This window comes from Euprymna scolopes, chromosome 7 (genome assembly GCF_053919585.1).
Source record: "Euprymna scolopes isolate OS-2025 chromosome 7, ASM5391958v1, whole genome shotgun sequence".
Classification (NCBI taxonomy): Eukaryota; Metazoa; Mollusca; class Cephalopoda; order Sepiida; family Sepiolidae; genus Euprymna; species Euprymna scolopes.
This window is the reverse complement of record NC_136488.1, coordinates 20,185,262-20,199,266: the sequence shown is the minus strand read 5'-3', so window position 1 is coordinate 20,199,266 and position 14,005 is coordinate 20,185,262. Positions and strand designations below refer to the sequence as shown.

Below are 14,005 nucleotides of genomic sequence, written 5' to 3'. Positions count from 1 at the left end.
AATCTACCATTTTTATAGCCTACTTTATCAACTATTTCATCTATCTCTACTTGTTGTATATGACACAAAACTATCCAAGGATAATATCCCAATTTTGGGAGTTTAGAATAATACCTTATGTTACATTATTTCCAGGTCTTTTCTGACCCACAGTGAATGTACCTATCAATATGATTCATTTATAAAATATAAACTTACAAAACAAATTAATCTATAAATGATTTTGTCCAAATTCCCCAGTTCAACAGAAACATTCCTGAGTTCAACAAGATAGACCTAAAGAAGGTCAGAGGTTACATTTAAATCTGAATTTTAACAAAAAGTTTTCAGATCCTTTTTCTTCTTGAGCATGAAATAAAATATAGCCCACATTTTCCATACTTACGACTAGCATCTGTGTTTCAAAATTCATAATGATTAGTTAATTAGCTTGGAAGTTTACCCCCACAAATACATATAAACACATACACACTCCTTTCTTTAAAAGTTTGTAAAGGTTATTTAGAAAAGATTTAAATTGAATAAGTTAATGAAAATTTTCAAATAAAAGAAAATATTTTTGATGAAATTTCTCACCTTTTCTGAAAACCGGTTTCCATTCTTCTTTCACATGACCAAAAAGAAGTTGTTGACAACAAGTGTTGAATTCATCAAAACGATTAAGAGAATATAACAGATGACATTTATGCACGAGTAAGATGTGATCCTAAAAAAAAAATTTTAACAAAAATTATGAGAATCATCTTATCTACAAGATGTTCACATAAATTTTATCGTTTATTTTAATTTTAGAATGATTTTAAGTACTTAATAGCAATAAGATACTGCATACTATTGATAGGTTTGAAAGTTGGAGACTACGGACGATTGAAAATAAACAGAATATTGGAAGAATGGTTTACATTATGATGATTTCTGTTAGATTAAAAGTTCGAAAATCTTAGCCGAAGCTCAGTATTCCTTTAATACTTTGAAGAATGAGAGATTTGAACTGAAGAATTGCAATGGAGATGTGGAAACATTGGCTAGCAGGAAAGATAATAGAAAACATTGTAATTTTGTCTGCAAACTGAAATTCATCAATAAGCTTAAAAAAATAGGTGCAGCAAGATACAAGGCAATGCAAATCTTGCAAAATAAGCATCAGAGTGGTGACTATGAAGAGACTGTTGAACGAGGATCCTTGCTACTCCTCATACAAGAGTTGCATGTGCCAACTACTTACTGCAAGAGAACTGTCTTATAGAAGCCAAGAAACTCCTCAACAAGTAGAACATGCAATCAAGCTGAGTATTCTATGGTCCGTCTTGGGACCAGTTGCATAAAGAATAACAGATGGCTATCCTACAGTCCACACAAAGTCCCATATGACATGAAAAGAAACTGGAATCTTAAAAAGATCTCTATCATTCCAGAAATTATAGGAGCAACAGGACTCATGGAAAAGAATCTTAAAAACTATCTGCCAAATATATCTGGTGAACCAAATGCAAGAGAGATTCAAACAATTGCACTTAAATGGATTGTCAGAATCATCTCTCGATTGGAATAACTGAGTTAGCAAGTGAATTTTGGCATCCGGTAGGATGCCTCATCCCTAGCTTAAACAAACTGATAAGAAGACTAAGAAAAACTGTTTTAAATGTAGACCAAATTCCCTAAACTAGGATGATCTTTGGGTGTATTTTCTGTCATATCATGCCACCTCACATCTTCAAATAGGCACTGAAATTCAATATAATATATAAGTTGCTGCCTACTATTGTCAAATACTGGGTGGAGAGAGTGGCTACAAGAAGGCTATACATGTGACAGCAGGACTGGGTTATGTCACACATCTGGGAAAATACAAAAGTAACAGAGCTCTTTCACCAGCTCCAACACACCTAATTGTAATGCCATTGACTGTGTGGAGTGTAGTTTAAACATTAACTGTACTACCTGCAATATCAAGAATGAGCTGACTGCTAGAGTCAAGTTGGAATTCAAGCATCCCTCTAAGGACACCATGAAGACCATATGGTCCAGGATCAGTGCGGCTCCTTTGAATGAATTAAATTCAGTAAAATGAGAGGCATTTTGAATTTTGAAAATACATCAATTATTGGCCAAAATAAAAGTTTTTTCTTTCCTTTCCAAATAGTCTGCATATATTATCAACAAAAACATTAAAATATTTGCACCTGGTTGGCTCATATACTCTCTGGTATCTTTAATTATTAAAAAGAAAATAAGGTTTTCTAAAATTTACAATTCACACTCAACAGACAAAGTATGGAATATGAATCTTAACTGATGACTTCAATGTGAAAAACACAAAAAAAAGGACACATATCGGTTGACACCAATTAACCTTGACCTTTGCACTCACAACAATATTGAGTTTTTTTTTTAATATATTTACACAACTTTAAGGTTTGGATTGATATTTTTATTAAAAATAATAATCAAAACGAGTTATATTATTTATTTGTGACCAAGATTGATTTTTATGTAGGTTACAAAACGTTTAAATTTTCAAGCGGATTTCTGCAAATTGATATTTTTATTAAAAATAATAATCATTGTGAGGCGCTTGGGTCGCAAGTAAATATAACTCGTTTTTTTATTATTATTTCTTTTCTTTTACCGCTTTCAAATTGTGTGATACAATCTCTGTACAACATCCATTTATTAAAGTTTTGTAAATAGGTATAAAACTTGGTCCTGAATAAATAATATAACTTGTTTTTATTATCATTATTTTTGATAAAAATATCAATTCAAGAAAATCCACTTGAGAAATTAAGATGTGTTGTAAATATACAAACACCTCTGTGTCATGAAAATCTGCTTGAAAATTTTAAAATTTGTAAATTTATACTTACACTCTACATAACACGTTTTTATTATCGTTTTTAGTAACAATATCAATCCAAACTTTAATTAAAGTTGTGTAAATATATTTTTAAAAAATGCACTTTTATTATTTACAGAGGCGATGTGTCTGCAAAGGTCAAGGTAAACTGTGTTGACAAATATGTGCTCATTTTTCTTTTGTTTATTTGCATTGATGTCATCGATTGGGCTCCGTATTCGAAACATTGTCCTGGTCAACTTACCTGTCTTTGTTGTCCAGGTTCAGAAGGAGCTTCAAAAACAAAAGAAACAAAATGTTCATGGTTACAACATTTGTCAATCATATATGTATATTGAAGACAGCCCCCCCCCCCATTGCATTGACTTTAATAATCTTTTTAATGAAAAGTACATAATAAAATCTGCTTATAACAAATTAGTCTATGTTTTTAAAAAAAAAAAAAAACTGCATTTCCGATTGATTTTAATATTTAATCCTGAGATAAATATTTTTTATTTGTCATAAATAAAGATGGAGTTTTACTCTCACAGTCACATCTATTTCTCTTGCCAACCATTACACCAAGTTGAAATTTAATAAGACAAATTTTGTTTTTAATTCACCATGAAGAAAAAAAGAGAAGTCTTCATTTGTTCTTTTTCACTTTCTGTTGCTTTTAGCTGACCCAGATTTGACTAACTCTATAAAAAAGTGAGAGATTTAGCAAGAGAAAAAGAAAGAGAAAAGAAAGAAACAAAATCATCTACATTCAACAAGGTAGTGGTGGGGGGGTATGTTTCTGAAGTGTCTCTACTTGCTAATGTCGTTCAATTGGTTATCAAGACATACTTAAAGAGTCATAATTATTTTTACTCTGAAATTTCAAATTACAATACGAAGTAGATTATGTAGTTTTACCTTTATTTTTTTTTTATAATCAACATAATTTATGGAAATCAGGGTCCTAGCCCTGCTAGTAGCTTATAAAAGATTTTTAGAGCAACCAATAATTCCTCTCAACAACTTTTATTATTTGGATTATTACGACCATTGCTCACATCTTGAATGTTATTCTCACAATGCTTCAGTCGATGTAACCTCCAATCTTCTTCAGGTCTTGCTGAACGCTAGAATCTATCTATAATTTCAAACAAAATCCTTTAATTAACAAGAGTAGTTTGCTCTCATACATCAGCCATGATCAGGTAGAATTGTATATTCTCTGTATCACCCATACTAAAGATTAAACCTTCAATTTCCAGCAGATTTTCATTTAGAATTCAATATGACTTAGCATTTATATCTGTTGCAATATTTTTGCATGACTATTATCAAAAAATATGTATATTTACTTGAAAATGGATGACATCATAAAAGATGAATGATAGTGGCTGAAAGATGTGGATGCATACCTTTGTTTAAAAGCAGCAGTCATCAATATTCCTTCATCAACCGATGTCAAACTCTAACAATTATATATTTAACTAGCAGGCCACCCTCCCACCATTGCCCAATAGTAAAATATGCTTAAATATATTTTAATTTATACAGATTTCTTATTTATCATTATAGAGCCAATTCTTTATTGATTAGAATACTGTACCCGATATATAATCGTGACTTCAAAAATTATTTTTTTAAATATGAGTAAGTGCCATCAGTTAGAATCAAAACCAAAACATTTAACTCACTAGTGTTATTCACGACCATCTGAGTCACCGGCACATACATATCAAGTTTGGCAATAATTAAATTAAGTTAAACATATAAATGTATATTTGCGGATGCATAAAACATACATGTTATGACAAACTATGCCTAGTAAGTTTTATTTTTCAATTTTAACCCCTTAGCAGATTTTTTCCAGCTAAAATCAAATTGATTTTGTTCCAAAGGTCCGAAAAACCTATATATCAAGTTTCAAGACTGTAGACCAAAAATTGATAGAATAGTTTAGTAGAGACTGTTCTGCACACAGACAGACAAAGTCACTTTTATAATATACTAGGAGGAGGCTCGGCATTATCTGGTTATAAAATACACTTAAATATTACATTTTAATTTATGCAGAGTTTGTATTTATTATTATAGAGCTAAATTGTTATCGATTATTGTACCTAATATATAGTAGTGAAAGTAAAAAAAAAGAATGACTTGCATGCCATCAGCTAGAATCGTAACGGAAACAAATAGCTATCCAGCCTTACCCATTGGCATATCAGTTTAATCAAAGTAGCTTTATTTAACCTGTAACTTTTAATTAGTGCATGTACAGAAAAAAAAAACAAGTATAATCAACTTATGTAAGATCAAAGTCAACACTTTTTTTTCAATTTTGACCCATTAGCAGCTATTTTACTGACTAAAAGCAAAATCGAAAGTGTGTTACAGGTCCAAATATCTTATACATCAAATTTCAACTATTTAGACCAAATATTCAGAGAGGACTTTGGTAGAGACTTTTCACACACACACTTCAACATGATCACTTTTATATCTATACTAGCAAAAGTACCCGTCATTGACTGGGTTCAAAAACAGCCTACAGAAAATGGACTCTGATTTATGAAAGTAAGATAGGTTATGAAAAGGAAGAGTTGTAAAGAGATAGTTTCGAATTTGGGGGTATCAAAACCAAAGCAAAATATGATGAAAGTAAAAATAAAATAGGCAAACCCCATAATTTATTATACCATACCTGTTCACACTGAAACACTTATCACATAATTCTGTGGATCCATATTAAAAAACTTGGTTAAAGTTTGTGACATATTTCTATTCTATGTAGGTCAGGCGCGAACGAACACCCCATAATTTTATTATACCATATTTCTTCAAACTGAAACATAATTATCAAACTATACTTACACAGATAGATATGAAAAGTCTTTATTAAAGTTTGTGCCTATTTCCATTCTATTGAGGCCAGGCGCGAACGCAGATCCCACAATTTTATTATACCATTCCTATTTAAGTTAAAACATACTTATCAAAGTATCATTATGTACATCTATATCAAAAAACCTTGTAAACGTTTTTTTTTCCATTTTTAAATTTTTTATTTCCATACTTTGTGGACCAGGCGCGAATGCAGACCCCACAATTTTAATAAACCACTGTTCTGCGAGATCAAACATACCCATTCCTGTGTCTTGATATATCTTCTAACATTATATGTGATCAGTTTTCTATAATAGTCAACCATATAGGAGCCTATTCGTGACCAGACACACACACACACACACACACACACACACACACACACACACACACACAGATGTTCAGCTTTATATTATAGATATATAGCTATACATAAAAATATTTTGGTGTGCTAGAACATTATTATCTTAAATTCTTTGCCATTATTTGCCATTATGCAGAATGTAGAAACTATACATAAATAAAATTCAGCATACTAGTGAAATGAAACCAATTGTCTAATAAGAAACTATAAAAAATGAATAATTAACACTCATTTTTCAAAAGAATATACAGGGTGGAATGATAAAATTGTCACCCTAGAAACAGCGACATGATTCCATTTCCATTTGATGAAAACCAGTTTTCTTTTTTGTTGCAGACCATCTACTAGTTGGCCAGTTGTGTAAAAATTCCAAGAGCGATAGGAGCCTTCTATCATATCTGAAAGTGACACAATGTTCAACGAGCAAGATCGGAGATGCACCACTGTACAACTCATGCTCTCCACCGATCCAAGTTATGGCAACAGGACCATTGCCAACACCCTCAAAAAACACGCTGGATTACTATGAATAACGGGAACATATGCAGGGTGATGAAAACAAAGTTTCCAGCAACGGTTATGGTCTTTGGTGTGGTTTCAAATGAGGACCACATCATGTTATCTCACATCTTTGAAGTCAGCTTGAAAGTTAACACCAAAGTGTACCTGGATGTGTTGAAGAGGGTGGTAATCCCCTGGTGCAATCAGGTGGCCGCTGGAAGACCCTGGGTGTGGCAGCAGAATTCAGCACCAGCTCACAAGTCCAAAGAAATCCCGGCTTGGCTTCAGAAGGAGTGCTACAACTTTGTACCACTTGGCTCCCCTCCTCCTCTGACCTGAACCAGCAGGACGACTTTGTTTGGTCATACATTAAAAACATCACCAACATGACCTCCCACAACACCAAAGCCTGCCTGATTGCCGCCGTTCGCCAAATATTTGCTGAACTCCCGCCGACACTTTTTGGAAAAGGCATGCTCCCAGTTCCGAAACCATATTGAGGCGGTGATTGAGGTTAAAGGCAGCTACATTGAATAGATGTCAGCTCTACTATAGAATCAAGTTACCTGAATTGATTTTTTCAATAAAAGTTTTAAAATAAAGCTGTAGTGTTGTTTTCTTTAGAGCGACAACTTTATCGTTCCACTCTATACAAACTAGTTAACCTTCATGTAGTCATTCGCATATCCATGACTGAGTATATTAAAAAGTTTGTTTTAATAATTTTTACCATCGATGCAAGAAAAAAAAAACTCAACTTGATAAGTATATAGATAGAGATAATATAACAAATACAAATGCTGACTTAACAAATCTCAGGTTGTCTAGTACATTTAAAAGTATATTTTCGAATTTCTTTAAAAACATTTTTTTTTAAATCAGCATTGTTAAATTTCTTTTCACACTTATTTAATAGATTTAAAAACAACAATTGCAAATCTATTCAACAAAATATATTACCAGAAAGTGTAAGGGCCTTCACAGCATCAGGGGAGTTCCCAAGTTGTTGTTGCAGAGCCGACAATGAAATACGAGCCCCATAATGAGTCGGTGCCAGTTCCACCACTTTTTTGTAGGAATTCACTGCATTCTCTATTTCTCCAAGACAATTCAAACATTCTCCATATTTTAACCAGACAGCAGCCTTTTCAGAATTAAAAAAAACAAAAAGAGTAATCTATCAGTAAAGCATTTGAAATATATAATAGCTTATAGTAGAAAATCGATTCTCCCCCCTCATTTCCCTATGAAGTTTTTCTATAACAAAAAATTTCATCAGTAAAAAAAAAAATCAGAAAATTAAAATAAATTCTCAAAACTTATGAATATGAAAGAGATTACAAAGAGACATAGTAGCCAAAACTCAATAAGAAAATAAGAATGTATGTAGTATCTGTTCTGATGCTACACTTAACCTTTTCTGCCCTCAGTCAGTGGAGGGGAAATCCTTCATGACTGGGACAATTTTTATTTTTTTACTATCCAGAGTGCCCTTTTTTGGGGAGCTGGATTTTCCCCACATTAAAAACCGCCCTTGTGTCTAACTCTGCTCTCGTGAGGAGACAAGAGACTAGAAACATGAAACAAACACTTTCACATTCATTTCGATAAATATTAACATTTTGGTGATTTTTATACAAATTCATAACTCTATTCCTCCAATGAATGAATAAAAATACCAAAAATAAATAAAAAAATTTTATACTGTACGTATCCATGACAGACAGAAAATATTGTACACCAAAAATCATGTGAATTGATTAAAGTTTTATGTGTTTTTTTTTTTAATTCGAATGTTACAGTTAAACGATGATCACACAAAAAGGAAAATAATTGCAAATAATTAAAACTTTTGCAAGATATTATAAAGCCATTTTTAACATGGTGAGGGGAGAGCATTTAAAATATGTAAATTTGCTTAAAATGGTTTTCTTTATATAAGTAAAACTACTTGGATCTATTTCCATAATTTTTGGTATACAATAATTTTCTTTCCATCACAAGTATGTACATCATAAAAACTTTTCTTTAGTTTTGTTTTTTTGCAGGGAAGATGGAGTAGAGAAAAGGACTGGCACAAAATTTATTTTTTAAATGTGACCATAAAAATAAGAAATCTATACTCCTATAAATTCATTTTTAAAATGTGACCATAAAAAAGAAATCTATACTCCTATAAATTTATTTTTAAAATGTGACCATAAAGAAAAGAAATCTATACTCATATCAATTTATTTTTTAATTGTGACCATAAAGAAAAGAAATCTATACTCCTATAAATTTATTTTTTAAATGTGACCATTAAGAAAAGAAATCTATGCTCCTATAAATTTGTTTTTAAATGTGACCATAAAAATAAGAAATCTATACTCCTATATATTTATTTTTTAATTGTGGCCATAAAGAAAAGAAATCTATATTCCTATAAATTTGTTTTTGAAATGTGACCATAAAAATAAGAAATCTATACTCCTATATATTTATTTTTAAAATGTGACCATAAAGAAAAGAAATCTATACTCCTATAAATTTTTTTTTTAATGTGACCATAAAGAAAAGAAATCTATACTCCTATATATTTATTTTTTAATTATGACCATAAAGAAAAGAAATCTATACTCATATCAATTTATTTTTTAATTGTGACCATAAAGAAAAGAAATCTATACTCCTATATATTTATTTTATAAATGTGACCATAAAGAAAAGAAATCTATACTCCTATATATTTATTTTTTAAATGTGACCATAAAAATAAGAAATCTATACTCCTATATATTTATTTTTTAAATGTGGCCATAAAGAAAAGAAATCTATACTCCTATATATTTATTTTTTAAATGTGACCATAAAAATAAGAAATCTATACTCCTATAACTTTGTTTTTTAAATGTGACCATAAAGAAAAGAAATCTATACTCCTATATATTTATTTTTTAATTGTGGCCATAAAGAAAAGAAATCTATACTCCTATATATTTATTTTTTAAATGTGACCATAAAGAAAAGAAATCTATACTCCTATATATTTATTTTTTAATTGTGGCCATAAAGAAAAGAAATCTATACTCCTATAAATTTGTTTATTTTTAAAGAACTTTTCTATTTATTTAAAAAGAAAATTCGACTTTGTTATATATGGCTGTGATGCAAAAGATTTAGTTAATTTGCATATTCTTTTAGACATTCATTTTAATTAATTCCTGATTAGTTTTTTCAGTTTTCTTATGGGAGGATCATCTTTAGTTAACTATTATGTGTAATTATATTCATGAAGATATTCTACATAATTTATATTTGCGTAAAAAGGTTGCAGTAAACACAAAACTCTTTCTATATATATTTATGTATACGTATATATATATATTTATTTAAAAGATTTTGCCTACCAAACTCCTCTGTCAGTTTTTTGTCTACAGACATGAAACTTAATGTATAGGATATTTTAGCATATGCAAAACTTTATATTTGGGTTTTAGCCGGGGAAAATTGGTGCAAAAGTGTGAAAATTAAAGAAATGGAATTTGCCAAGTGAAGATCAAACGACGGCATTACGAATATGTATGCATAACGTAATAGCTATTTGTTCATGTTTTGATTTTTAACCTTGCAGCAAACATGTCTTGATAGTGAAGCATTAACTTCAGAGGAAAAAGTAAATCATAAGCTAAACGTTTTGGTTTTGATTCTCGGTGGTGGTGCACAAGTCATTTTTTTTTAAACTTAACTCATTACTATATATAAAGTCAAATATATAATAATATAATAAATACAAAATCTGCATTAAACAAAATATTAAATTTAAGCATATTTTATGACCGGGCAATGCCAAGCGGCCTGCTAGTATGAAATAAATGTGTTCAGGGTTAAGAATAGGAACACAATAACAGCTGTTCCCTCATCGAAGGAGAACAGACTAACATTGGCATTTCGTAATTCTATTAAATTACTAAACATTTATCAACAAAATAAAACAATTTCTTAATAGAACTATTTTACATATTAAAATCAAAACAATTGTTGAATTAAAGAAATAATAAAAAATAGCGTTAATTAATAAAATATCTTTTTGCACAACAATATGTAAATTAGTTAACTTCACTACTGAGATCACATATGCATAAACAGTGCATAAAACAGATAAGGTACCACTGTGTAAACTAGAATTATCTTGAAATAAAATATTTTGACCTTCGAGTTAATACAAGAAATGAGCTCAATTTTTTGCATTTCTTTATTTAAATAATATTTTTGAATGTTTTGCAAAAATGACTAACCTCATTGTAAGTACTAGAACAAACCAACACGGAGAAGAGAGATTTTGCTTCCGCATAGAGAGCGTTTTCCATGTAAGCCTCCGCAATGTCTAAATAAAGATCACCAACTTGTTCAATGTTCTCTTCAAACAACGGCTGCATTAAAGGCTGAAATAGATTAAAAAGATAAAAAAAAAAATTTAAGAATTATTTTGAAACATCATTTAAAATTCAATATATTTACCTTTTTGATCATAAAAATGATTTAAAAAAACAGTATTGCTTATGTCGGGTTATTACAAAGTTTTAAATATTAGAATGATACAAAATATTCCCCAGATTTTTAGCTAATTTTAGTCATTTTAAGACTCTCTGATGGGAATCCAACTCTGCTGAGATCATAAATTCAGTTATGTAATGTATATGCTAAAGTTTTTAACAATTTCTTTTGATATATTTACTACGTTATTTTATAGGATATCTTATTACAACTATTATTTTTGTTCTTGTCCAGTATTCGTCCTATATTAAATAACAGAAATAAAGAAAAATCGATATGATGCAAGTACGAATTCCTTTTATGTTCTAAAAGGTCTTCAAGAAGGACATCTGCTGTCTGTCATGTGAGTTTATCAAATTACCACTGTTTTTATAATTTTGAATTTCCACAAATATGGAGCAAGGAGAATAGGTTCCTGTCAAGATATAGTCGATAAATTGATTTTTTTTTAAATATCGTTTTAAGCAAAAACAATATTACATTTTAATTGTCATGTCGAAAATTTAATTAATGTATATTAAAAAATTACGAAAATTATGAAAATTGCTATTGTGTTTTTAGTCAAATAAAATCTATCACTATAGACAACAAACATTGCAGCAATGATACAAGTAATCTAAAATATTCCTTTCGAAGTTATGTCGCCTGCATGTAGACTCCTACTGTCTGCTTCATAATCTCTAAGAAAAATATGATTTTACCCAATTCTCTGTAAAAATTACTTGTAATTATAAATAACTTTCTACTCAATAATTTTTTGTAATTTTTGGATATATTACTATTTTCAGCATGACAATTAAGTATGTAATATTGTTTTTTGCTTAAACCGACATGTTTAAAAAAATAATCCATCTGTCGACTGTATCTTAACAAGCATCAGAATTTCTCCTATATTAAAAAACAAAAATAAAAATCTGTATGATGTACAGATGACAGAAAATCATATCCCAAAAATCACATAAAATAAATCAAGTAGTTATCTTTCTGCTTTTGTTTTAGAATATTTATATAAAGAAAATCATTTTTAAGTGATTAATGGAAATTCATAGGCATTACAACATAAATCTCGCAAGTTTGAATTATGTTGAGTTATCTCCCTGCTTTTGTTTTAGATTATTTTCAAAATGGATAAAATAGAAGTTCCTTCACACGATTTTTATTTTGTCACAGGTACATCATACATATTTTTCTTTATTTGTTATTTCTCTAGTTCACGCAAATCCTGCCAGACGTCCGTTGGTTTTGTGGTTTTATACCATATTAACCCTTTTTAGATTATTTAATGCAGAATCTGACCATTTAACTTTTTTATATTTTCAAATATTCATTGTGTTTGTTTTGGTTGTTTTATAGAGGAAAATTGCTGCTTTTGTTTATGGCCTTGCAGAACATGATTGACTTTTACAAAGGGAAAGGAAAAAACAATAATATCAATGTTTGGTGCATTTTAGGTCACAAAGTTGATATTTTCAGACATGTTTAGGAATTCTGTAAATCCATAAAAGAAAAATACAAGTTCTTTTTCCTGCCAAGATAATTCTCTTGCATTTGTAAGAATAGCATCAGCATTAAACCAACTTGCATTTCATTCATGCTTATCTGACGTCTTATTTGCTGTTCAATTAATCTCTCAATCACTTTCTGGACTTTATCTTTGTAACAGTTCATAATTATACTAACATCTCATTCTTTTATGATCCGATTTACTAAGATTGATCATCTCAGTATTTGTTTCACCCACAGTCTCCAACATTTCTATAACAACACCTGAAAGTCCTGCAACCTTAACTTTCTTCATCTTTTCTTCATATTTATTTCTCAATTCTAATGATTAGTTCAGATACTATTTTTGTAACTTTGAGATTTTTTAAGTCCCATGAAAACTCAGTATCTAACAATTTTTCATAATAGCATTTCCAAGCATTTGTCCTGTTTATTTGTTGCCAACACCCTATTGCCATTTTGAATGCACTTTTCTTCAATAATATCCATATTTGTTCTTGCTATCTAATTTTAAAAATTACATACAAATGAAGGATTTTGTAATCCTTTTAAAATATAAATCCTTCCATGGTCGTTATTACTAGCATCTTTAAAATTTGAAAGAATTATCAGGCTGAATAGAATATTTAATGAATGAAAGTGATTGACATTTCTTTTTATTTTAATAAGTCACTAGTTATTAAGACTTAAAGGTCACTCAAGGATAAAGGGTAAATGAGTGTCAGGTGGATGGTGAGACAACACCGTGATTGATAATGATGGTGATGATTAAGCAAAATTTGACTAAGAGGGTAGCTCAACAGTTTATTTCCATTGAACTTGAAAATAACCATGTCGTATTCAGCTGGGAAGCAGCCCAGCAATATTGTGTTCCAAGAAACTTTGCTCATGAAAGTTTGATTAGTTTTAGGTAAAGAGAAAGGAAAACTATTGACTGTGGTTATAGCTAGATGAGTTTTCTTGTGACTATTTTACAGGGAGGGAGGGAGGGGGAACCACATATTGAAAGCTCAGTTGAGTACCTACCATGAAAATGACAATATAAAGAACACAGACTGAAAATGTTAGTAATTCATTGGTTAGGCAGAATCAAATATCAATTTGTCAATGCTATTCATGTAGTTGTAATTGAGAATTTGACTGACTTTACACACCGGATGTGTATTTTGTAACATCATTAAAGCAGAAGTAAGGATAATCATGCTGACATCACTGAAATAGACAGCATTCATTAAAAGTTTTTTGTTTTTTTTACAATTTTCTTATCATTTTATTCTAGCTGGGGATGGGACATCCTACTGGATACCAGACATTCACCTGCTATCTTATACATTCCAACTGAGACATCTTTTTAAGATTTTGTCTCTTTAAGTACAATTGTT

The 14,005-nt window shown here is 30.1% G+C and overlaps 1 protein-coding gene across 1 annotated transcript in view; it reads right to left on the bottom strand.

Annotated features, from left to right (window-relative positions):
• The window catches only part of LOC145279624 (general transcription factor 3C polypeptide 3-like), a 94,713-nt gene that overhangs the window by 44,656 nt on the left and 36,052 nt on the right, over positions 1-14,005 (bottom strand). Inside the window, exons 13-16 of the mRNA XM_080130835.1 lie at positions 10,862-11,008; positions 7,545-7,728; positions 3,102-3,130; positions 577-706 (exon numbers count right to left, since the gene is read on the bottom strand). Coding sequence (XP_079986961.1) covers positions 577-706; positions 3,102-3,130; positions 7,545-7,728; positions 10,862-11,008 — 490 coding nt within the window. The remainder of the gene's footprint in view (positions 1-576; positions 707-3,101; positions 3,131-7,544; positions 7,729-10,861; positions 11,009-14,005) is intronic.